This window comes from Bufo bufo, chromosome 2 (assembly GCF_905171765.1).
Source record: "Bufo bufo chromosome 2, aBufBuf1.1, whole genome shotgun sequence".
Taxonomy (NCBI): domain Eukaryota; kingdom Metazoa; phylum Chordata; class Amphibia; order Anura; family Bufonidae; genus Bufo; species Bufo bufo.
Genome location: NC_053390.1, coordinates 250,108,655 through 250,134,711, shown reverse-complemented (window position 1 = coordinate 250,134,711; position 26,057 = coordinate 250,108,655). Strand labels below are relative to the sequence as shown.

Sequence of the window (26,057 nt, the reverse complement as noted above, 5' to 3'; positions counted from 1 at the left end):
CCACCTTATAAAGAGCGAAATATAAAGTTTTATAACCTGCTTCTCTGGTCAGCAATCTGCCCAAGGGGCGGCGTTTCATGTGAAAATGCGCCCAGCCAGCCTTCCCAACTGCCGTTCTTAAGCCCCGTCCAGCTCATCATTATTCACTTCGCTGGGCGGCGGCTAGAACTCTCCCCAGTCCCGATCCTGCGCCTGCGCAATTCAATCCTCCGGGCATCGTTCATGCCCAATCTTCTGCGCCTGCGCCCCGCCGTGCCGTTAGATCGCGCCTGCGTACACACACCAGCCTGCGTCTTCGAGACAGCTGCAGCCTCAGCCATGCACTGTTCAGAGCAGCGCTTCAGAGCGCTGCTCACTCACATCATATAAGGGGTTAATTATAGTGCGTCCGACGGCACGGCGGGGCGCAGGCGCAGAAGATTGGGCATGAACGATGCCCGGAGGATTGAATTGCGCAGGCGCAGGATCGGGACTGGGGAGAGTTCTAGCCGCCGCCCAGCGAAGTGAATAATGATGAGCTGGGCGGGGCTTAAGAACGGCAGTTGGGAAGGCTGGCTGGGCGCATTTTCACATGAAACGCCGCCCCTTGGGCAGATTGCTGAACGGAGAAGCAGGTTATAAAACTTTATATTTCGCTCTTTATAAGGTGGACAGGGGGGATAGTTATATGCTTTTAAAAGACTCTATAAGACCTGTAATGTGATATATCTAACTATATATGCTGTTTTGGCCTGTCAGTGTCCCTTTAAGCCTGTGCTGTCAACGCATAATCACTTGTTCTTTTCAGTCAGGTGAATGTCCAATGTTTGGGGCCTGTACTCCACTGGCCTGCAGTAAAATTGTTATCCACTGACCGCCTAATATACCTCCAGCCACATAATCACTTGTTCTTTTCTGTCAGGTAAATGCCTAACTTTTGGGGCCCGTACCCCCTGTGGCCTAAAATTAAAGGGAATCTGTCACCCATTTTGAGCCTATAATACTGTTAACATAGCAACGTGCAATAAAGTACCTTCATTCCTGCATGTGTCCTCTTTCTTTTTTATTCAACTTTTCATTCAGATGAAAAAGCGATTTTTCTTAAATGTGCAAATTAAGTCTCAAGGTGCCCAGAGGGGCGTTATTACTCTGCTCTAGTGCCCAGCCCGCCTTTCTTCCAAGCCCAGTACGCCTCCTAAGAAATAAATGTACTCCCACATAGGGGTGGGCGATATAGGTGATATAAATTTGTGCCACGATATGGATTTTATGCATATCGCCTATATCGCCGGACCGCGATATGACCACGGAGCTACCCGGAAGTGATGTAGCTGCACCGGAAGTCACGTGGACGCGTTGGAATCAGCTGGAGGAGGGGGTATGCGCGCTGCGCAAGCGCATTCGGCTATAGTATAGTAATCTGGCAGAACACCCCCTCCTCCAGCTGATTCCAACGCGTCCACGTGACTTCCGATGCAGCTACATCACTTCCGGGTATAGACTTTTGTTCGGGTATAGAAAAGTGGCAGAACACTGGCCATATCCGGCCCCTATGACTGCACGCTGCGATCCGCCGCAATTAACCCCTCAGTTGAGGGGTTAATCGCCCGGATCACAGCGTCCTGTCAGAGGTCGGGTGTCAGGAATGTTCTTCAGTCTCTGCATTGGTGGTAGTGGGCAGTTCCGATCGGAGTCCCAGCAGTGTAATGCTGGGGCTCAGATCGGTTACCATGGCAGCCAGGAGTCACGCTACTGAAGTCCTGGCTGCCATGGTATGTTAGTGAGCAGTGGCCGTCGGTCGCTCCTTCTTCTGTCTGTGCGGCGCATTGCTAATGCTTATAGCATTAGCAATGCGCCGCACAGACCTATGAGAAGAAGGAGCGCCCGGTGGCCACGGTGCACGTGAGTATAATGCTGCTCACTAACATACCATGGCAACCAGGACTTCAGTAGCGTGACTCCTGGCTGCCATGGTAACCGATCGGAGCCCCAGCATTACACTGCTGGGACTCCGATTTGAACTGCCCACTGCCACCAATGATGGGGGGGGAGGGGGACCCTTTGGCCACTGCCACCAATGATTAATACTGGGGAGGGAGGGTGGGTTTGAGTTACCAGAGGGGGCTGATAAGAAGGAAAGGCTGGGGGGCTGATCAGTGGCTGGGGGGTGGATCAGAGGCTGGGGGGCGGATCAGAGGCTGGGGGGCTGGGGGGTGGATCAGAGGCTGGGGGGCACATGAGAGGCTGGGGGGCACATTAGTGGCTGGGGGGCGGATCAGAGGCTGGGGGGCAGATCAGAGGCTAGGGGGCACATGAGAGGCTGGGGGGCACATGAGAGGCTGGCTGCCATGGTCAGCTCCCTGCTGTTGTGTGCACAAAGCACAGGGCAGCAGGGAGAGTGTAAAGTCCTATTCACCCTAATAGAGCTCTATTAGGGTGAATATGACAAGGGTTCTAGCCCTTAAGGAGGCTAATAGTTATTAAATAAAAAGTAAAACCTCCCCCCCAATATAGAAAACAATATATCGCAATATATATCGCATATCGCACATGCTTAAAATTATATTGCAATATAGATTTTTGCCCATATCGCCCACCCCTACGTCTCACATCGGAGCCGAACAGCGCCGCCCCCTCCACTACGTCATTTAATTTATTCACTGCACCGTCCTTGCTTCCTCCTCTCTTGGCCTCCGATACGATACTCCTGCTCCTGAGGGCAACAGCCTCAATAGTGTCACTAGGCATGCGCCGAGCCAGTGACGTAATCAGAGCTCTGTTGCCCTCAGGAGCAGGAGTATTGTACAGGCGCAGGCACTTAGCGATACTGCGCCTGCGCGGGATTACGGAGGCCAAGAGAGGAGGGAGCAAGGACGGTGCAGTGAATAAATTAAATGACGTAGTGGAGGGGGCGGCGCTGTTCGGCTCCAATGTGTGAGTACATTTATTTATGTGGAGGCGTGCTGGGCTTGGAAGAAAGGCGGGCTGGGCACTAGAGCAGAGTAATAACGCCCCTCTGGGCACCTTGAGACTTAATTTGCATATTAGAAAAATCGCTTTTTCATCTGAATGAAAAGTTGAATAAAAGAAAGAGGACACATGCAGGAATGAAGGTACTTTATTGCACGTTGCTATGTTAACAGTATTATAGGCTCAAAATAGGTGACAGATTCCCTTTAAATTTTTCTAGGCTCCAGCAGGGCACATCGCATAAAAATGGCCCCTGATTAAAAAATAAATATTTTTTTGTGGGAATTTTTGCTATTGATCCCCCTCTGGTATGTCACCGTCCATGTTGTGGGACGATTTGTGCACTTCTAGTATTTGGTGGCTGCAAATATGACCTGAAGGTTTTTCAGGTTCGCCTGCCATTAAAGTGAATGTGGCTTGCCGTGAACACGCGGTTCGTGAACATTTGATCACGAAATGTCCTGGCCGATGTTCGTCCATCACTAGTCTAGGATAGTGATAATAACGGAAGCATTACCGGTGGTCTTGGATAGTGATAATTCTAGTGGTCTAGGGTGACTGCATCAAAGTGGTTGTCCATGATCTACAATACAGATGTGGCACAATTGCTGGAAAGAAGAGCCCACTTTTTCTAACCCTGTACAGCTCCTTGACTTATAAGTATTAATGCCAAAATAGTAGAGTGTATAGGAAGTGGGCAATCCCTGTTTTATCATGACTAGTGAAGTAATAGGGATATATGCGGGCACACCCGGTGTGGTATCAGGGCATAAATACCATACATGAGGAACGTGCTCGGAGTCGGCTGAATGTTGTCAGCTCCCCCCTCCGTTGCTCGGTGACCCGGTCTGGGCGCACCAGGAAGTGCCGGCCCTTTACCGGCAATGCATTGTGGGAACTCCCCTCAGATCCAAGATGGCGGCCAGCAGGAGGCTGATGAAGGTAATGGGGGGATAGGGCGGCTCTTTCATTCGGAAAAAGCGGGTTTCTGGCTGCTTACCGCTCTCCACTTATATTTCAGCCCCTGGGGGGGAACTAGAGGCGGCTATCAGTAGTAATAATAACCCAAGGGCTAGGCCTAGGATCCCCGGCCTCGCCCCGCGCCGCCCGCCGAGTCCGGCACTCCCTGTCCCGCGTTGTGTGGGGAGCGTGATCGAAGCGGCTGGAGACGAGAGCTCCGCCATAAGACGGGAGTACTGGCCCCGGGAGGTGAGGTGCGGGGACACGGAGGAGCGAGCGCTGCGGGGCCCGGGGATCCCGGTGTGTGCGGGGCAGTCATTGTGTAATCCCGCCGAGGAGCCCGCAGGTATGGCAGGGGAAGCTACCTGTGCCAGTCACATGCTTGTAGTCTCCAGCCCCTTGCCACGATGGTTCTCGAGCTGTTACATACATGTGTACAGTACAGGCCTGTAGTGATTACATCAGCAGCCTGCCCTGTGCTAGACACCTACTTACTGACTGTTTCCCATGTAATGATCACTATTCATCATCTCCTCAGTTACATAATATTTAGCTCTGGTTGGAAACCATGATGGGGTCATCTTCACCGACTCCTGGGCGGTTATGATCGGCAGGGGTTGTGTAGTTTTTTTTTATAATCCAAAGCTGATAGAAAGTTCTGTCCATTTAAAACGGATAGATTTGACATGAGAATGGATAGATTGGTCTGCCTCCCCGGTAATACACCGCTCTGGAGGTGCAGAGGGCTCACGCTATTATGTCTCCTCAAGCGCCACCTGTCAATTGGGTAAGCAGGTAGAAGTCGGGTCTCCTCTGATGGAAGGTGTTATGGGTCTGTGGCATTGGGTGATGGGTTGAGCTGGACTTTGTGATACAGTGTATGGGATCTGCCGCTAGAAGTCTGATTTCTGCTCCGCAGCCGTCTAGTCATGTTAGATAAAGTCTGCTTTCTGCCAATATTCCTCTCCTCCTTTTTATGACCGGAAAGAGTGACTGACGCCAAGCAAAGTCTGTGAAAAAGTCAGATATTTTTGGGAATGGGCAGCTGCTTGTGTGATCTTCAAGGCTTCCACAAACATCATGTATGGGCACCATAAGGGCTTCCTTAGAAGTGAAAGGGGACTTGGATATTGATGGCATATCCTCCGGATAGGTTATCAGTATCAGATCTGTGGAGGTCTGCGCCAGAAACCATATAGTGGATGGAGTCGGAACCCTCCGCTTTGTAGTGGCCAAGCAGCTCAAGCCAGTGCTCAAGTAAATAGTTGTGGGCACCCTGGTGCCATCTGCTCTGTTACTTTGGGCGCTCCATTCTAGGGATAGGTTTGCAGAGGTGGTACACATAATTTATCTGACTGACAAATTGTGTATTTATGAACTCTCTCTTGCATGGGGTGGCGCTGGCAGCACACTGAGGCACCATGTGCCAGTATTGAGCTGTGTTCTCATCTGCATCAGGGGCCCTGTCATCTTTGGCAACAATAGCGTAAAAGCAACGACACCATGATGAAACCCCACTGAACCCTGTTATAAGGTCTCATGCACACGGCCGTTGTGTGGCCGTTCCGTGCATTGGGGACCGCAACTTGCTGTCCCCAATGCACGGGCAATGTCCGTGCGACGGCCGGGAAGGATCGAGACCCGTTCAACTTGAATGGGTCCATGGTCCGCACCGCAAAAAATAGAACAAGTACATTTATTTTATTTTTTTGCGGAGGCCTGGACAGAAACACCATGGAAGCCCTCCGTAGTGCTTCCGTGCCTCCGTTCAAGTGAATGGGTCCGCATCCGTGATCACAAAGCCAGTGCCCTCATATTGCGGACCTGCTGTTTGCGGGCCGCAGTACGGCCGGGCAACGGCTGTATGAATGAGCCCTAAGGCAATAAGATCTGTGAGGAGTTGTGAAGATGTACACGGAGCCTTAAAAGGGTTGGTCCAGCTGAGATATGCCATTAGTATCAGATAAGTGTGGGGCCCGAATCTATCTAGAGATCAGGGCCTCGAGTGAAGGAAAGCACACTGCACATGCGTGTCATGCTCTCCATTCATTGCTATGGGTATACTGAAAATGGCCAAGGAAGCTCGCAAGCATGGCCACTTCTCCATTCACTGCTATGGGACTGCCAGAAATAGCCAAGCCAGTGGTTGGCAATTGTCAGAACTCCCATAGCGGTGTATTGGAGGGTGGCTGTGCTTGGGGGTCCTGTTCTGGAGATAGAAGTGGGTCTGGGACCCATGGCCCACCCTTTTAATTACTCTCCCCCAGCATAGTGTTTGCCAGCATCGGGGCTACATTGTCTGCTACAAGATTAGTGTGTGGAACTTTACTGAGAAAAACCTTCCCCCAGTGTAGGATACAAGGATTTCACGGCCGCTTAACAGATTTGCAGGGTATGAACTTATTCCGACTGTATTCTTTGAAATTTCCAAAGCAATGAATTATCACTTTATGTACAAACCGCTTTATTTTTCACAGTATTGGGTTGGTGAATACTTTATGCAAGCAGGGGTTGCGCTAAATTTTTTCCAGAAGAGTAAAAATACTCCGCTTGCCATTTTGGGGGAGTATTTTTACCCGAGGAGGACAAATACATAATATATAGGCCTGCACTTGTTCACATCTGCATTGGAGGCTACTTTTGGAGCCTCTGTTGCAGATTCTGTCAAAAAGACCGGACAAAAAAAGACCTTATATGCAGGACTTTTTGTCCGATAAAAAGACAGAATCCTGAACGGATCTCGTCAGTAAATGGAGTCTTCAGCTCCGTTCCTGTCAGTTAGGCTGGGTTCACATCACCTTTTTGCCATACATTTAACGTACACAAAAAAAGTATATGTTAACAGATGCCTCAGACAGATGCCATACTGTGTCATCCATTACTATAGAGTTCTATTGTACAAAAAACATATATGTTAACATATGCAGGTTTTTTTTGTTTTCTTTTGCAGGATGGAAAATCATGGCACACTACTCTTTCCTGTCCTGCAAAAAAAGTATACGTTAACATATATGGTTTTCACGATGGAACTCTTTGATGGATGACACAGTATGGCATCTGTTAACGTATACCTTTTTTGTGTACATTAAACGTATGGAAAAAAAATAAAAAAAATATGGGATAAGAACGCAGCCTTACGTGCCTGATCCAACACTTCTGTTATTGTCATTGTTCTGCTCATCTAACAGAGCAGAACAACAGAAATAAATAGCAGTGGTGTGAACGTGGCCTAATAGGTGGGCATTTATGCAGAGAACCGTTACTGGTGTAAATAACATCAGGCAATTATAGCCAAATGATAGTCTAGTCGAATATAGCAGATTTTTACCTGTACTTTACCACTTGGCAATAATAGCCTGCTGTGCATTCGCCACACAGTGCGCTCCAGGCGTCGCCCAGATCGATACATTGCAGCTGCGCTGTCACCTTGTACTGCACGTCAGACTGGATGTATGGGCTCAGCTTTAGTTGTCCACCACTCTGGAACTGGATCGACTTGGGGGCTGTATTATGGCACACTAAAGATGGCCATACACATTAGGCCTCATGCACATGGACATTGCCCGGCTGTGCTCGTACTGTGGCCTGTAAACAGAGGGTCCACAATATACGGGCCCGGCCGTGTGCACACTGCATCACAGATGCGGACCCATTTACTTGAATGGGTCCGCAATCCGGAAGGTGTGGTGCGGAATAGAGGCACGGAAGCACTAGAATTTGTTATTTTTTTTTTTGTGGTGCAGCCAGATCATGGACCCATTCAAGTTAAATGGGTCTGGATCCGTCTGTGCATGGATAATGCCTGTGCATTGGGGACCGCAAATTGCGGTCCCCAATGCACAAAATGGCCATGTGCATGAGGCCTTAGACAGCAATAGGTTGAGGTTTGAACCGCAGTTGAACAGATGATCATCTGGTGAATATATTCAGATGAATAAAATAAAAATCTCACCTCTCCTGCGCCGCAGCTCCACTGTTACCTGACAGCGTGCAGCGTCAGGTCATAGTGCGCGGACTACGTCCTGACGCTGTACGAGGTCAGGACAGTGCAGCGCGGGCCCTATCAAAGAAGACCAGCGAGGGTGAGTATCGGAAGCGCTTGCTGCGCTTCTTCCCCGCACCCGATGCATACTAGTGCGTGCTTCCATAATGGAGGCGCTCACAAGTATTCGCTTTATGCGCATTTACGGTATATCTGCAAGGTTAGATACCGATAATGTACAAAATCCTGAATATCTGCCGATAATATCGGTACTTCCGGTAATCGGACAAACCCTAACGACCATACACATTTTAGTCCATATTGGCTGTTCTGGTCGTTCAGACTGGCCTTACATGCTCATTGACACTGGATGTAAGATCTTTCTTGTAACATTATTTTAAAAAATGAATTTTGATCTGACTATCGGGTGAAATTTTTGTTGAAATTGACACTTCATCAACATTAGACTAATATGTATGACCACCTTAAAGGGCTTCTGTCAGCAGATTTGTACCTATGACACTGGCTGACCTGTTCCATGTGCAGTTAGCAGGTGAAGGCATCCGTGTTGGCTCATGTTCATATGTGCCTGCATTGCTGAGAAAAATGAGGTTTTAATATATGCAAATGAGCTTCTAGGAGCAACGGGGGTGTTACCATTACACCTAGAGGCTCTGCTCTCTGAAACTGCCACGCCCTCTGCACTTTGACAAGGCCAGGTAGTGAAAACATCCTCACACCTGCCTGGCCCTCTCAATCAAAGTGGAGGGCACAGCAGTTGCAGAGAGCAGAGTCTCAAGGTGCAATGATAACGCCCCGTTGCTCCTAGAAGCTCATTTGCATATATTAAAACATCGTTTTTCTCAGCAATGCAGGCACATATTACCATGGGACCAACACAGATGTCCAAGCGAACATGCAGCAGGTGAGGCAGTTTCATGATCGGCAGGGGTCAAACCACTGGGGCCCTTGCCAATTATGGGGGCTTCTGTTACCCATTTGAATGTGAAACACATTTGTATCCACCTGCTCTATGGAGTTGGTGGATGCATGTCTGTTGTAGTGATCTGCTGGGACCCCAATAGTGAGACCCCAGCTTATCAGACACATCCTCTATCTCGTGCATAGGGTATGTGTTATTGTCATTGGACAACCCTTTAAGTTTTCTGCAGTTTTTTGGTGTTTGTATATCTGTCTACCTCAGTATGAAATTTAAGGTACTACAGGTGCCTTGGTCAACTCTTTATGGAGTGTACATGAAGTCTCACTCATAGTATGAGGTACATGGGGGGGGGGAGATTTATTAAAGCTTAAACCCCAGAGTGTATTGGAGTCGTGCCAAAATTAGTGGTGTACAATGGTTAATAAATTTGGTGCATCTTGCCGCCTCCTGCTGCCAGATGTCAGTGGGAAGTGTAGTTGTGATCTCTGTGATTCCTAGGGCTACAGTATCTCCCCCACTTGGCTGTACAAGTCCTGGGTGGTCTTGAGTTTGTTCTGCACGGCTACTTCCAGTTCTCCTGCTTGGGCAGCATTTGAAGCTGCTAGTCTCTTATCGGGCCCCTGAGTTCCTGTCAAACGGGCCTCCAGATCTCATCGGCACCTGAGCGGCATGTCAGGAGACAGACTTCAGGTCCGTGGCTGTGTGTGTTTGTTGGATGAGCTTTTGGGGTATTGTAGCTGGATTTTTGGGAATGGTCAGCAGGTGGTGGATATCCAGCTAGTGGCTATCGTGTGGCCATTGGCGATATACCTTGACAGACAGATGGCTCTCACAAGTAGTCGGCAAGTGATCTGAGTGTTTGTGAGCCACCCTGGATGAGTACAGTCCTTTCTCCTTTCCACTGACATTTTGGGAGGTAGACCTTAGGCCAGTGACGATTAACCCAAAACCCACTTATTTATCGCAAAGTGCCAACATGGCAATTTAACCTGAATACTAATACAGTATATCTTCCATGTATTTTTATCATTAAGCTATAATATCCTGCCTACATTCAATGCACTGCCTGCGCTGTTCACAGTGCGCCCTGCGCTGATGACTGGCAGGAAAAGTCTAAGGCATATTGGTACACCATAGACCTTTTCCAGGGTGCGGGTGCCCACAGAGAGGGCTCTGAGTGCTGCCTCTGGCACACATGCCATAGGTTCGCCACCACTGCCTTAGGCTTTCTACCCATGGATGGCTCCATAGGGTGATTAGCAGGTAACAGGTGCTGTTTAAATGGGTTCTGTCATATTGCCGCCATGTTTCGGGAAGTTCTAAAGACAGACATTGAAATCTACACCAGCTGTCGCATATTTCCACTACAATTTACTCCAATCTCATACATAATACATCTGTTGGCTTGTGGGAGGCTATGTCCCCTTCCGATAAAACCCATCCACTTCTCTTTGTTTAAAGGGAACCTGTCACCAAAAAATCGCCTATTGAGCTGTTAAGAGTACCTTATAGTGCTACATAGTTGTCCTATAGCACTTTTTCGTCCTTTTTCCTGCATTTATCTTCGCTGAGAAATCGATGTTTTAATCAGCCGCTGCCCCGTGTTTCAAGTCAGGCTTGAAGTCAAGGGGGCAGCGGCCTAGGCGTCTCCAATCCTGCTTTTCCGGCCTCTCGCCGCCTTGATTGACACGCCGCATCTCAGTGCCGGGACCGCGCTCTCAGCCCGCATGCGCAGTAAAGGGCTGCTGTAGCGCGATCCCGGCTCCGGCTCGTACACTCAGCCGGCTTCAGTCTCACTACTGCGCATGCGCCCGCCAGCCTTACATACTCGTGCCCGCTCCCGGCATCTTCTCTTCCTGCGCGTAGAGAGCACGAGTATGTAAGGCTGGCGGGCGCATGCGCAGTAGTGAGACTGAAGGCGGCTGAGTGTACGAGCCGGAGCCGGGATCGCGCTACAGCAGCCCTTTACTGCGCATGCGGGCTGAGAGCGCGGTCCCGGCACTGAGATGTGGCGTGTCAATCAAGGCGGCGAGAGGCCGGAAAAGCAGGATCGGAGGCGCCTAGGCCGCTGCCCCCTTGACTTCAAGCCTGACTTGAAACACGGGGCAGCGGCTGATTAAAACATCGATTTCTCAGCGAAGATAAATGCAGGAAAAGGACGAAAAAGTGCTATAGGACACAACTATGTAGCACTATAAGGTACTCTTAACAGCTCAATAGGCGATTTTTATTTTTTTATTTTTTTTAATTTTTTTTTTTTTTTTTGGTGACCGGTTCCCTTTTAAAAGGTGATGAGAGAAGTGCAAAAAGTTGCAAGTTGTGGCTTGCACAAAAATGTGCAACTTTTATGCGAGAAAACTGGCATAAAGCCAATGATTGATTTCCCCCCAGTGTTTTTCCTTCACACTCATCCCAAATTGTCTTCAGGATTCTTCCCATACCTTGTGTAATGATTGCTTTCCTTCTGAGGAGTCATATGACCAGACAGTTTGGCTCTGTGGGATTGTCATACGAGCTCCCATGATGCACTGCTCAGTGACGCTTGCATTTAGCTATACTCTTCTGTTCAAATTGCCCCACATTCGAAGAACTCTAGTATTTTGGTCCCTTTGCCTAGGATCTGGACACAATTATCCAATCGTTACAGTCTGAGAGCACAAAGGAGAAACCTACTAAGTGTGCCCAGGCTAGGGGTTAGTACAGCACTGTATACACCAGTTCTCCTAGACCGGTGCGTCTTCAGTCACAACTACACTGCTCAAAAAAATAAAGGGAACACTTAAACAACACAATGTAACTCCAAGTCAATCACACTTCTGTGAAATCAAACTGTCCACTTAGAAGCAACACTGAGTGACAATCAATTTCACATGCTGTTGTGAAAATGGGATAGACAACAGGTGGAAATTATAGGCAATTGGCAAGACACCCCCAATAAAGGAGTGATTCTGCAGGTGGTGACCACAGACCAATTCTCAGCTCCTATGCTTCCTGGCTGATGTTTTGGTCACTTTTGAATGCTGGCGGTGCTTTCACTCTAGTGGTAGCATGAGACGGAGTCTACAACCCACACAAGTGGCTCAGGTAGTGCAGCTTATCCAGGATGGCACATCAATGCGAGCTGTGGCAAGAAGGTTTGCTGTGTCTGTCAGCGTAGTGTCCAGAGCATGGAGGCGCTACCAGGAGACAGGCCAGTACATTAGGAGGGCAACAACCCAGCAGCAGGACCGCTACCTCCGCCTTTGCAAGGAGGAACAGGAGAAGCACTGCCACAGCCTTGCAAAATGACCTCCAGCAGGCCACAAATGTGCATGTGTCTGCTCAAACAGTCAGAAACAGACTCCATGAGGGTGATATGAGGGCCCGACGTCCACAGGTGGGGGTTGGGCTTACAGCCCAACACCATGCAGGACGTTTGGCATTTGCCAGAGAACACTAAGATTGGCAAATTCGCCACTGGCGCCCTGTGCTCTTCACAGATGAAAGCAGGTTCACACTGAGCACATGTGACAGTCTTGAGACGCTGTGGAGAACGTTCTGCTGCCTGCAACATCCTCCAGCATGACCGGTTTGGCATTGGGTCAGTAAAGGTGTGGGGTGGCATTTCTTTGGAGGGCCGCACAGCCCTCCATGTGCTCGCCAGAGGTAGCCTGACTGCCATTAGGTACCGAGATGAGATCCTCAGACCCCTTGTGAGACCATATGCTGGTGCGGTTGGCCCTGGGTTCCTCCTAATGCAAGACAATGCTAGACCTCATGTGGCTGGAGTGTGTCAGCAGTTCCTGCAAGACGAAGGCATTGATGCTATGGACTGGCCCGCCCGTTCCCCAGACCTGAATCCAATTGAGCACATCTGGGACATCATGTCTCGCTCTATCCACCAACATCACGTTGCACCACAGACTGTCCAGGAGTTGGCAGATGCTTTAGTCCAGGTCTGGGAGGAGATCCCTCAGGAGACCGTCCGCCACCTCATCAGGAGCATGCACAAGTGTTGTAGGGAGGTCATACAGGCACGTGGAGGCCACACACACTACTGAGCCTCATTTTGACTTGTTTTAAGGACATTACATCAAAGTTGGATCAGCCTGTAGTGTGTTTTTCCACTTTCATTTTTAGTGTGACTCCAAATCCAGACCTCCATGGGTTGAAAAATTTGATTTCCATTTTTAAATTTTTGTGTGATTTTGTTGTCAGCACATTCAACTATGTAAAGAACAAAGTATTTCAGAAGAATATTAAATTAATTCAGATCTAGGATGTTATTTTTGTGTTCCCTTTATTTTTTTGAGCAGTGTAGTTACCTTAGTATTAGGCCTCGTAAACATGAACGTATTGTTTGTCCATTCCGTGTTTTTTTTTTTTTTTTTTTCCGGATAGGATGCGGACCCATTCATTTCAGTGGGTCCGCAAAAAATGTGGACAGCACACAGTGTACTATCCGCAACCGCATGTCCGTTCCGTAGCCCTGCAAAAAAAGATAGCACATGTCCTATTCCTGTCCATTTTGCGGACAAGGTTAGGCATTGTTACAAAAAATGGATGCCAAACGGATGTCATCTGTATTTTTTTTTTTGCGGATGGCAAAACGCATACGGTCGTGTGAATGTAGCCTCAGGCTGAGGCTACACAGCCATAGAAATGGAGTAACAGCGCAACTGGCAGGCTTCCTTGACTGCAGCCCCATTCTAGGGTCCCGGGAGCTTGTGGATTGTTCTGCAACTCCATTAATTTATATGGCCATCCTTGGTCATGTGAGAGGTGTCACAAATCAGCCTTAGATTCTGCCCTGATTTCTCCTGCTGTGATGACATGTATAGCTTCCAGAAAGATGTTTTCAATTTTTTGGGGCCTACACCAACACACCCTAAATGCACTATGGGAGAGATTTAAGAAGCTCTGTATGCCAGTTTTCTGGCATGAAGTCATACATTTCTGGTGAACACCTGTTTTGCACCAAGAAATTTTTTATTTATTTAACTTGCCGCTTTTGAAACTGATGTCAATTATAGTGCACACAAGCTCATCGCTGCTGTAGTCTTTAATTCCGGGGACACACAGACAGGCAAAGATGCAACAAATTTTCTAGGTGGCCTTTGTCTCAATAAATTCTTCACATCCTAGTCCAGCACAGTTTGGACTAGGTCTAGTGTGTAGGGTTGTCACAATACCAAAATTTTGATTAAATTTCGATACTAGAAAAAAGTATTGTGATACTTGATAACGCACCAAAAAAGCCACGTGCATTCCACATTTTATTGAATGTCCGGCCCAAAATCGAACAGTCCGATCCTATCGTTTGGGGAAAGGGGGGGGGGGGGGGGGGGGGGGCGTTAAGGTGACAAAAAAAAAAGGCAAATCGGGAGTTTTTTTTTTTTTCCTGTTACGGCGTTCACCGCATAGGAGATATTTTCCCCATGTCTCCACAACGGCACTTCCTGAAGGGTACCCTCCTCTTCAGGGACAGGAAAACAACGAAGATCCACGCATAAAAGCCTCCTCCCCTTTACCTTCACCAGTTTTCCTGTCCCTCAAGTAGCAGGTGGAGACCGATGGTGCGCAGGGCCTTTGGTAAGTTATCCCGGAATTTTTTCCGGAGGGCTCAAGCCCAGTAAGCCTCCTCCCTGAGGAAATTTATATTGTCTAGTCACCCTATATGTGCACAGGGTGTTACATCTTATCTTCTGGGTGACAGCTCTCCTATTTGAAGTTTTTCCTTAATACCCAATTCTGACTCTCCACCCTCATAATTTATTTTAGGGGAGGGAAAGTCAAGTGTCAGATATGCAAAAAGACATTATCTTCAACCACTAAGAAATCGCTTTGTCAAAAGTGTATAAATAGAGTGGTATCGGAGGAGATATGTAGATAGCCTGAGATCCTTAATTAAAGAAGAGATTGGAGCAGCTATCGACGCAAGACTACCGTTAGTCTCTCCAAAACCATCCACCTCTAGAATGGTTCCTTCTGTGACCGAGGAACTGATTTCTGAGCCGGCTGAACAAGACTCCTTCTGATTCGGTGTCTAGTGTGTGTGAGGACTCCTCAGGCCGCCCCTTATGTTCTATTGAGGAAACTGAAAGCTTACTTAAAAACATCAGGGCAACAATAAATTTGGATGAGTCAAAAGAACCTTTGACCGTCTAGGATCAGATGTTCTTAGGACTAGGGGAGAAAAAGAAACAAGTCTTCCTGGTTCATTCTAACATTACAAAGTTAATCTTGAACGAATGGAAGGATCCAGAAAAAAGACAGGCAGCATCTAAAATGTTCAAGAAGTATCCCTTTGCTGAGGAAGATTCCAGCTCTTGGGATAAAGCTCTAAGAGTAGATGTGCCAGTGGCTAAAATTTCTAAAAGACCCGCATTACCCTTCAAAGACTTGGGAATCTTGCAAATCCCTACTCAAGAAGTCCTGGAAATCTTCTATGGCTTCATTACGTCAAGGAATATCAGCTACTTATACAGCAAGAACTTATGTCATTATGGCTGACTCAATTGGAAGATCATATTCACTCGGGCACTCCGAGAGGACACTCTGGCCTCCATCCCGATCTTGAAACAAGCTTCCAACTTTCTGGCTGACGCTTCCGCAGATGTCGTGAGATTATCAGCGAAATCCGCAGCTTTATCAAATGCCTCCTGTAGGGCGATTTGGTTAAGATCGTGGAGTGGAGACGCGCATCAAAAAATAGACATTGTGCCATCCCGTGGGGGGGGGGGGGGGGGGGGATCGTTTATTCGGGAAGACACTAAATGATATCCTAGAGAGAGCCTCAGATAGGAAGAAGGGCTTCCTTACAGAGTCCAGATTTTTTTTTCATCAAAGACGTAATTTTCGTGCCCAAAGACGTCCTGCATTTGATCCTCATGACAATCAACGAAAAACAAAAATAGAGGATTCCTCTTCTCGGATAAGTCCTCCCGTCCAAGTACCACACAATGACGCCAGAGGTCCAGTCGGGGGGAGATTAAAAAAATTCGACCAAGCCTGGGTGCAGATTCATGCATCACCATGGGTACTCTCTGTAATAGCATCAGGATACAGGCTGGAGCTATCAAGTATTTTCCCTTTCATCCTCCATGACGGCATACCATGAGAGATGACCCGCCTCCAACCAGGTAGGGACAGGAAGTATAAATTAGACCCTCCTCCAGCTCTTCCTCAGTGTCTTCCTGTCCCTCCAGGTAGGAGATTGATCATCCTCATGGCACATGCTATGAGCCCGTTTCTGTTCAGGCAGTCAGAGGCGGTAAGAAGAAAAGAAATGCCTTAGCACATGAGGGAAGCAGACAGCACCCGTGCCCTAGTTGGGTATTGTGGGGCTGTAAAGACTGTCAGGACCCCTGCTTCTTACCTCCCGCATGGCATGTCGGGCGTGGAGGTCCATGTGCGACCGGACACTCAGGCAGTCCCTCCGGTCTGTCCAACAGCTCCGCATTGCGATCCGATAGTTTTGGCTCTTGCAAAGAACGCCGCTGGAAGTCCTATGCGGTTCACGTGTGTTCCAGCCGGAACTTCCGCCCTGTGAAACGCACACGGTGGGGGCGGAGCAGCAAATCGGCACGCTGATCATGGCGGAAGTCGCCCACTGATCTGAGGTCTGCAGGTGAGAGTATTTAAGGGGGGTTTTGTAGAGAAGGTTGCTGCCACATGTCTGAACAACCTGGCCAGATGGAAACCTCCCAGGGATCTCTATTGTAAGTAAGGCCCTGGGGGTTGGGTGAGTGCTGGTTGTAATACCTTGCTAACCCCAGTATTCTCTCTCTCCCTCTCTCCCTCTCTCCCTCTCTCCCTCTCTCCCTCTCTCCCTGTCTGATTCGGAGTATAAAAACTTCCTTTTTTCCTCTGAGGACACGAAGGAGTTAGTAAAATCCATTAGGGCTACTATGGGGCGCTCAGACGAGAAAGTGCAGCGGTATTTCCAGTCCATAAAAACATGATGGAACTAATTGAGAGAATGGAAATCCCCAGATAAAAAAACTTTGTCCCAAAAACAATGAAACGTCGCCTCCTATTCTGTAAAGAAGACGAGGCCCTATTAACAACTTGCCCCAAAGTGGATGTATCTTTATCCAAACTAGTGAAAGGGGCTAATGCTCTCCCATTTGAAGATATGGGGACCTTAAGGGATCCCATGGACAAAAAAACTGATCAGGTCCTTAAAAAAAATCTGGGAGGCCAGCACAGCAGTATTCAAGCCTAATCTGGTGGCCACATCTGTATCAAGGTCTTTAAAACAGTGACTGTTACAGTTAGAGGTTCTCCTGAAAGAAGGAGCCTCTTATGATACTTTAAAAGACTCCTTTCCCCTACTAGTGAAAGCAGTTGATTTTCTGTCAGACTCCACGGCAGAGTCAGTCAGAATGGCCGCTAAGACCTCGGGCCTAGCAGTTGCAGCTAGAAGAGCTCTCTGGTTAAAATCCTGGTCCGGTGATACCGGTTCAAAAACGAGGCTTTGTAGTTTGCCCTTTCATGGGAACCTACTGTTCGGCCAAGATCTTGAATCCATCTTAGAGAAGGCCGCGCATTCAAAAAAAATAATTTCCCAAAGATACAAATAAAAGGAAGTTTCCCTTTCGTAGGAATAAAAAAGGAGTTCTTTCCAGGCCAAGAGAACCTATAGGGACACTCCCTGGTCAAAAGGGAAAAATCAAAAAAGTGGTAACAGAGGGTTCTTATTTACCCCAAGAAATACAGATTCCACTAAACAATGACTCCAGAGAGGTAGGAGGAAGACTGAAGTTATTCTCAAAAGAATGGGAAAATAGCACAACAAATCCCTGGGTGTTAAACATCATTTCAAAAGGTTACAATATTACCTTTCGCCTTCCTCCTCCCCCAAACGTATTCAGAATAACCCCCATCCAAAGATCGGCTGTGTTTCAAAAAATTTTGGAAGGGGGGGATTCGGGATTTGTTGGCCCAAAAGGCCATTGTCCCGGTTCCTCTCTCTCAACAGAGGAAAGGTTATTATTCAACCGTTTTTCTGGTAAGAAAACCAGACGGAAAATCGCTACTAATAATAAATTTAAAAAAATTAAACAAATTCATAAAACAAGTCCGGTTCAAAATGGAAACAATAAGGTCCATAATAAACCTGTTAAAAGGAGATTTTTTTTTTTTAGCATCAATCGACCTAAAGGACGCTTATTTCCATATCCCAATTTGCGAGGAATCGCAAAAGTTCCTCCGCATAGTGGTTTTCCTAGGAAAAAAATTGTCGTTTCAAGTGCTCCCATTTGGAATTACCTCCGCACCAAGGGTATTTACCAAGGTAATGTTGGAGGTGGTGGCCCACTTAAGAAGACAAAATATCCTGATATTCCCATACTTAGACGACCTGTTGATCGTAGGCAATTCAGAAATAGATCTCAAAAACAATCTGTTTTCAACTTGCCAAACTCTACCATACAGGGTGGCTAATAAATTGGGAAAAGTCAAATCTTTGCCCATCCCAGAACCTAACCTTCCTGGGGGTTCGTCTAGATACGATCCACCAAGAGACAGTTCTTACAGACCAGAAGGTAATGGGGATAAACGGAAAGGTAACAAATTTCCAAAACCAACCTGCATTGTACGGTCAGAGAAGCAATGAAACTACTAGGCTCTCTGACATCATGCATCCCAGCCGTAAGATGGGCTCCGTTCCACACCCGGATCCTGCAACAATGGATTTTAGAGAGTTGGAACAGGAACCCAGAGTCTCTAGAGGAAATAATTCAAATCCCTGGACCAGTGTTTCAGTCACTACAGTGGTGGAAACAATCAAACCATCTGTTAAAGGGAGTTCCTTGGAACCCCGAACACTTAGTCATTATCACCACAGACGCAAGTCTTTGGGGAGCGCATTGTTCTCACCTCTATTCCCAAGGAGAGTGGTCTGGCACTCAAAAATCTGTCAAATCAAAAAGAACTCACGGCAGTCTGGGAAGCGTTTGCCCACTTTGTACAAAACAAAGACGTTCAGGTAAGAACGGACAATACAACAGTCGTCGCTTACCTGAACCATCAAGGCGGGACAAGAAGCTTAGCATTGGGCAAGCTAACAGAAAAAATATTCTCCTGGGCGGAGATTCATTTTAAGATCCCTATCATCAATCCATCTAAAAGGATCCCTAAACATAGAAGCAGACTTTTTAAGCAGAACTTCCTTTAAAAACAACAGAATGGAGCCTAGAAAGACAAGTCTTTCTCCAAATCACAAAATTGTGGGGAACCCCACAAGTAGATCTTTTTGCTTCAGCCTCAAACACAAAACTAAAGTTTTTTTTTTTTTTTTTTTTTCTCTGAATCCGTTCGACAGAAACATAGGGGTAGATGCACTGTCCCAAAAATGGGATTTTCAACTAGCATATGCCTCCCCCCCCCACCCCTTTCTTTTCAGTTAATTCCCAGGGTCCTAAAAAAGATTCGGCTAGACAGGGCTCATGTGATACTAATAGCCCCCCTATGGCCAAAAAAAACATGGTTTCCGTTACTGAAAACTCAGTCCCGAGCCCATGGGTCCTTCCTTGGCAACAGAATCTACTATCCCAGGTCCCGATCTACCATCCCCAGATAGAAAGGTTACACCTAACGGCTTGTAACCTGAAAGGGTGATTTTGAGGGCTAAGGGCCTATCACAAGCCAAAATTAACACTGTCAGCCAGCAGAAAAGATGTAACTACTAAAATATACCGTAAGGTGTGGAATAAATTTTGCCGTTGGTGCATCCAGGAAAAAACTTCTTCACAGAAGTTCTCAGTCCAAGCAGTGCTAGGTTTCCTGCAGTCCGGCTTTGAAAGACTTACGCCCAAACACTCTAAGAGTTCATATATCGGCCTTAAGCGAAGAGTGAGTGAAATCCAAGCACTAAAAATAGCGGAACCTTTCTGCACTATATTTCCGGACAGAATTGTATTCGGACTGGACAATTCTTTTCTTCCTAAAGTGGTATCAAACTTTCACAGACAGGAGGAGATTATTGTCCCATCATTCTGCTCAAACCCAAAAATTAGATGTATGTAGGGCAGGGGTGGGCAATTATGTAGGGCAGGGGTGGGCAATTATTTTTTCGATGGGGCCACATGAGAAACTGAAAATATTTTGGAGGGCTGGGCCAAAAGGCTAAACTCAATACTGCATAAAATCAATTGTATTTCTTTATAAAAAGCAGTAAATATCATTGTTGGACAACTGGTACGAGTACTTGTTATAGTTAAACAATGAAAAAGTGAGGTTGCCTTACAAGAAAAAAAATTAAATTTATTAAACAAAATTTCCCAAAACAATGAACATTTTTCACTATTTGTGACTCATATTAGTGAAAGCCATTGTCCCCCTGTGAATCCAGCCATTGTCCCCCTGTGAATCCAGCCATTGTCCCCCTGTGAATCCAGCCATTGTCCCCCTGTGAATCCAGCCATTGTCCCCCTGTGAATCCAGCCATTGTCCCCCTGTGAATCCAGCCATTGTCCCCCTGTGAATCCAGCCATTGTCCCCCTGTGAATCCAGCCATTGTCCCCCTGTGAATCCAGCCATTGTCCCCCTGTGAATCCAGCCATTGTCCCCCTGTGAATAGAACACCCCTCCCCCCCCCCCCCCCCCCTTGCCTTTAGAAACGTAATGCTCAGAGATGATCAGCCATGTGTTAGTCACACTGACTACACACAGCACAGGGGGAGGCGGCCGCAGCTTCATGCTTGTCGGCTCTGTGACTGTCAGTGTCAGACAGTCACAGCCGATACTATGAGAGCCGCGGGCGCTGCGCTGTTACAGAGAAGGGAATAATTGCGGCCGGCCGGGTCCCGGGTACGGCTCGCACGAGGCACCCCCCCCCCCCCTGCTGTGTCTTACCTAGACAGTGCTGACGCTGCCTCCCTGCCACCGCGCCATGCCACACGCAGCACGCCGAGTCGGAAGTCCTCTTCATTCGCGGAGGAGGGGTATCGTTGCTTGGCACGCCTCTGGCTCCGCCCGGGGGCCGGATTAAAAGGTCCGCCGGGCCGTATACGGCCCGCGGGCCGTAGTTTGCCCAGGTCTGATGTAGGGCCATGTTACTCTATCTAGAGGTTACAAAAAACGTTCAGGAAAACGGACCATCTATTTGTCCAGTTCAGTGGAACACACAAAGGGCAAAAAGCCACAAAAAACTCATTATCCAGATGGGTAAAAATGGCAATTTCAGAGTCATATAAAGTATCAAATATGCCTCCACCAAAGTCCTTTACAGCACATTCCACAAGATCTGTGGCTGCATCCTGGGCAGAGAGGGCAAGTGCCTCATTAGAACAGATATGCAAAGCAGCGACATGGTCAAATCCTCATACATTTATTAAGCACTATAGAGTGGATACTACAGCTAGTCAGGAGCTCTCTTTCGGCAGGAAGGTGCTCCATGCCATAGTCCCCCTCCCCTCCCCCCCTAATAAGAGTATTAATCTGGTATATATCATGGTATGCCGTCATGGAGGATGAAAGGGAAAAACCAAATTACTTACCGGTAATTCCCTTTTCATGAATCCTTCATGACGGCACGGATTTCCCACCCTAATTACGTATATGAAAAAAAAAAAAAAAAAAAAATCTAATTATTATATATTTTATTTTTTCATATACGTAATTAGGGTGGGAAATCCGTGCCGTCATGAAGGATTCATGAAAAGGGAATTACTGGTAAGTAATTTGGTTTTCCCGTGACGGATACCTGGAGAATTCAAGAGAAACAAGAAGCTCTAGAATCACAGATTGCGCTTCTACTTCAGAAAGAAGCAATAGTCCAAGTTCCTCCAGAGGAAGGAATAAAGGGCTTCTATTCAGTCTTTTTGGTGAAGAAACCAGACCAGTCATTCAGATTGATAATAAATCTGAAAAATCTAAACAAATATATAACATACAAGAAGTTCAAAATGGACAGGTCCACAATCAACCTAATATACAAAGACTGGGTAATGGCAACAATAGATCTATCCGTTGCTTACTACCACGTCCCCAAACATCAACATTGCCAGAAATTTCTGAGAATGGCAGTCTGGATTCAGGGGAGAATCAATCATTTCCAGTTCCGGGTTCTTCCCTTCGGTCTATTCTCTCTGCCCCAAGGGTATTTGCAAAAATTATGGCAGAGATTTCAAGCTTTTTCCATCGGTCAGAAAGTCTTGATTCCGTACCTGGACGACTTGTTAATAACAGCCCCAACGACAGAGTCCCTTCTTTTGCAGTTACAGACTGTAGTCAAAACCTTATCACAAGTAGGTTGAATCATCAATGTGAAGAAGTCAGACCTAGTTCCACATTATCGGAAAGTATTTCTAGGGCTTCTCTAAGATTCTCATCTAATATCCTCCTTTCTTCCGGGGGGAAAAAAAGGAAAGACCTGGTCCGAAGAGTAGCAAAGTTTCAAAAATTACACAAGGCATCTATAAGAGAGATCATGATTATGGGGGTAATGACTTCCACAATATTATCAGGGAAATGGGCCCAGGCTCACTCAAGAGTTGTAGAATGGCGGCAGACGGAGCAAGTAGTAGTCACGACGGATGCAAGCAGCCAAGGCTGGGGCGCTCACCTGTATGGCAGGACATGTCAGGGTCTATGGCAGAAGAGCCTTATCCGGCCATCTTCAGGCAGTCTGGCAGGTATTAAAATATTTCGCTCGATCCCTGGTCCAGAATCGTGTAAAAATATTTTCTGACAACTCGACCACGGTTGCTTACGTGAACAAATGGGGGGGGGGGGGGGGGGGACAAAGTCGTCTCCTCTCAAAGGTGGCAGAAAGAATATTTGTCTGGGCAAAAGCAAACCTAAAATCTGACATGCCCATATAAAGGGAAAAGAAAATTATCTAGCGGACTTCTTGAGCAGAGAAAAACTGAGACAGGGAGAATGGAGCTTAAACCAGACAGTATTCCCTTTCTTACAAAGACAGACCTCTGCAAGTGGATGCTTTAGCACACAAATGGCCGAAGGGTCTCCTGTACGCCTTCTCTCCCTTCTCTCTAATACCAAAAGTCCTGACAAAAGTGATAGAAGAAAGATCCCAATTGATATTAATAGCCCCATTTTGGCCCAAAAGGACTTCGTTTCCGATACTCAAGTGTCTAGCAGGGGAGAATTACTGGAGCCTTCCCCTTCTTCCAAATCTCCTACTCCAGGGTCCGGTTCCTCATCTCAATGGTCTGCAACTCCATCTGACAGCCTGGAGATTGAACGGAACATCTTGAGAAGGAAGTGGCTACCCAAAAAGGAAATAGATACTTTACTGCATAGCAGAAAATCTGTTACTTCAAAAATATGCTTAAGATTCTGGAAAGCTTTTTCTAAATTCCTCGGATCCGTTCAGACACACAGACCTAGGACTAGTTCTAGATTTTCTCCAATCAGGACTAGACCGAGGTCTTAGAATAAGCACCTTAAAGGTACAGGTATCGGCATTAACTGCTTTTATGGGTGAAAAGCTGGCTGAATCAGATCTAATTAGGTTTTTTTTAAGGGCGCTAGTAGATCACCCAAGATAAAGATCCTCCGTCCCATCTTGAGATTTAAATCTAGTTCTTTCCGTCCTTTCGGTTTCTCCTTTTTGAGCCCATTCGAGATATATCTGAGACTGCTGATTTTTTTTTTTAAAACTTTTTTATTTTTTTCTTGCAATTACGACAGCTAGAAAAGTCAGAGATTCAGGCTTTTTCAATTCAGCTCCCATATCTTACAATACTGGAAGGTAGAATTGTTTTAAGACATTCTCCTGAATTTCTTCCCAAGATGGTATCTAAATTTCATTGCAGTCCAGAAATTTCTCTTCTCTTTCTTCATTCTGTCATCAGGCTTCTTCTGAAGAAGAGGAGATTCAGTAACCTTGATGTGAGAAGATGCGTTCTTCAATATCTGGATATTACAAATTACTTCAGAATGACTAATCAATGATTAGTCCAGTACCTGGGCACTAACCGGGTTAGAGCAGCCAGCAAGGCTTCCAGAATACGGATTAAGTTACTTTGAGAAAGAGAACTCCCCTGTCGGGACTAAAAGCCCGTTCTACGCGAGCTATGGCTGCCTCGCTTGAAGATATTTGCAGAGCAGCAACTTCTACTTTTTACAGGCATTACAAACTTGATGTGCTATCCAATAGAGACCTATCCTTTGGCAGAAAAGTTATATCTGCTTTGTTCCCCCCCCCCCCCCCCCCCCCCCCCGAGTGGATTCTTTTGTTATTCATCCAGGAAGTGCTGTTGTGGAGGCATGGGGGAAAAGATAATTACTCTTACCGGTAATTGCATTTTCCCTTAGCCTCCACAACAGCACCGGGAATTCCCACCCAATTTTTTATTTTAGTTACATTTATATTGAGATTATGGGCAGTTGACCCTTTTTCTTTTGTATTATGTCTTATCCTTATTAAATGATGCATCTACTTGAAGTTCTAGTCTATTAACTGGTAAAGGGGAGGGGGCTTTTATGCGTTGATCTTTGTTGTTTTCCTGTCCCTGAAGAGGCGGGTACCCTCCAGGAAGTGCCGTTGTGGAGGCTAAGGGAAAATCCAATTACCGGTAAGGGTAATTATCATTTTTATATTTTAATAGTTTGGACTTACATCCTAGATCTGAATTTAATTAAATATTCTTCTGAAATACTTTGTTCTTTACATAGTTAAATCTGCTGACAACAAAATCACACAAAAAAATAAATAAAATGGAAATCAAATTTTTCAACCCATGGAGGTCTGGATTTGGAGTCACACTCAAAATGAAAGTGGAAAAACACACTACAGGCTGATCCAACTTTGATGTAATGTCCTTAAAACAAGTCAAAATGAGGCTCAGTAGTGTGTGTGGCCTCCACGTGCCTGTATGACCTCCCCTGTGCATGCTCCTGATGAGGTGGCGGACGGTCTCCTGAGGGATCTCCTCCCAGACCTGGACTAAAGCATCTGTCAACTCCTGGACAGTCTGTGGTGCAACGTGACGTTGGTGGATAGAGCGAGACATGATGTCCCAGATGTGCTCAATTGGATTCAGGTCTGGGGAATGGGCGGGCCAGTCCATAGCATCAATGCCTTCGTCTTGCAGGATCTGCTGACACACTCCAGCCACTTGAGGTCTAGCATTGTCTTGCATTAGGAGGAACCCAGGGCCAACCGCACCAGCATATGGTCTCACAAGAGGTCTGAGGATCTCATCTCGGTACTTAATGGCAGTCAGGCTACCTCTGGCGAGCACATGGAGGGCTGTGCGGCCTTCCAAAGAAATGCCATCCCACTCCATTACTGACCCAATGCCAAACCGGTCATGCTGGAGGATGTTGCAGGCAGCAGAACGTTCTCCACGGAGTCTCCAGACTCTGTCACGTCTGTCACATGTGCTCAGTGTGAACCTGCTTTCTTCTGTGAAGAGCACAGGGCGCCAGTGGCGAATTTGCCAATCTTGGTGTTCTCTGGCAAATGCCAAACGTCCTGCACGGTGTTGGGCTGTAAGCACAACCCCCACCTGTGGACGTCGGGCCCTCATATCACCCTCATGGAGTCTGTTTCTGACTGTTTGAGCAGACACATGCACATTTGTGGCCTGCTGGAGGTCATTTTGCAAGGCTCTGGCAGTGCTCCTCCGGTTCCTCCTTGCACAAAGGCGGAGGTAGCGGTCCTGCTGCTGGGTTGTTGCCCTCCTGCGGCCTCCTCCACGTCTCCTGATGTACTGGCCTGTCTCCTGGTAGCGCCTCCATGCTCTGGACACTACGCTGACAGACACCGCAAAGTCGCAAACCTTCTTGCCACAGCTCGCATTGATGTGCCATCCTGGATAAGCTGCACTACCTGAGCCACTTGTGTGGGTTGTAGACTCCGTCTCATGCTACCACTAGAGTGAAAGAAACGCCAGCATTCAAAAGTGACCAAAACATCAGCCAGGAAGCATAGGAACTGAGAAGTGGTCTGTGATCACCACCTGCAGAACCACTCCTTTATTGGGGGTGTCTTGCTAATTGCCTATAATTTCCACCTGCTTATCCCATTTGCACAACAGCATGCGAAATTGATTGTCACTCAGTGTTGCTTCTTAAGTGGACAGTTTGATTTCACAGAAGTGTGATTGACTTGGAGTTAGATTGTTGTTTAAGTGTTCCCTTTTATTTTTTTGAGCAGTGTGTGTGTGTGTGTGTGTATATATATATATATATATATATATATATATATATATATATATATATATTAGTGCACCGAAATTCCGGCGGACGAAAATGGGCCTAATCCAT

At 47.0% G+C, this 26,057-nt stretch overlaps 1 protein-coding gene across 1 annotated transcript in view; it reads left to right on the top strand.

Moving 5' to 3' along the window:
* Window positions 1-3,769: 3,769 nt before the first annotated feature.
* UBE2L3 (ubiquitin conjugating enzyme E2 L3) overlaps window positions 3,770-26,057 on the top strand; it is a 49,957-nt gene continuing 27,669 nt past the window's right edge. The window contains exon 1 of the mRNA XM_040416360.1: window positions 3,770-3,891. Coding sequence (XP_040272294.1) covers window positions 3,865-3,891 — 27 coding nt within the window. The 5' untranslated portion in view covers window positions 3,770-3,864. The remainder of the gene's footprint in view (window positions 3,892-26,057) is intronic.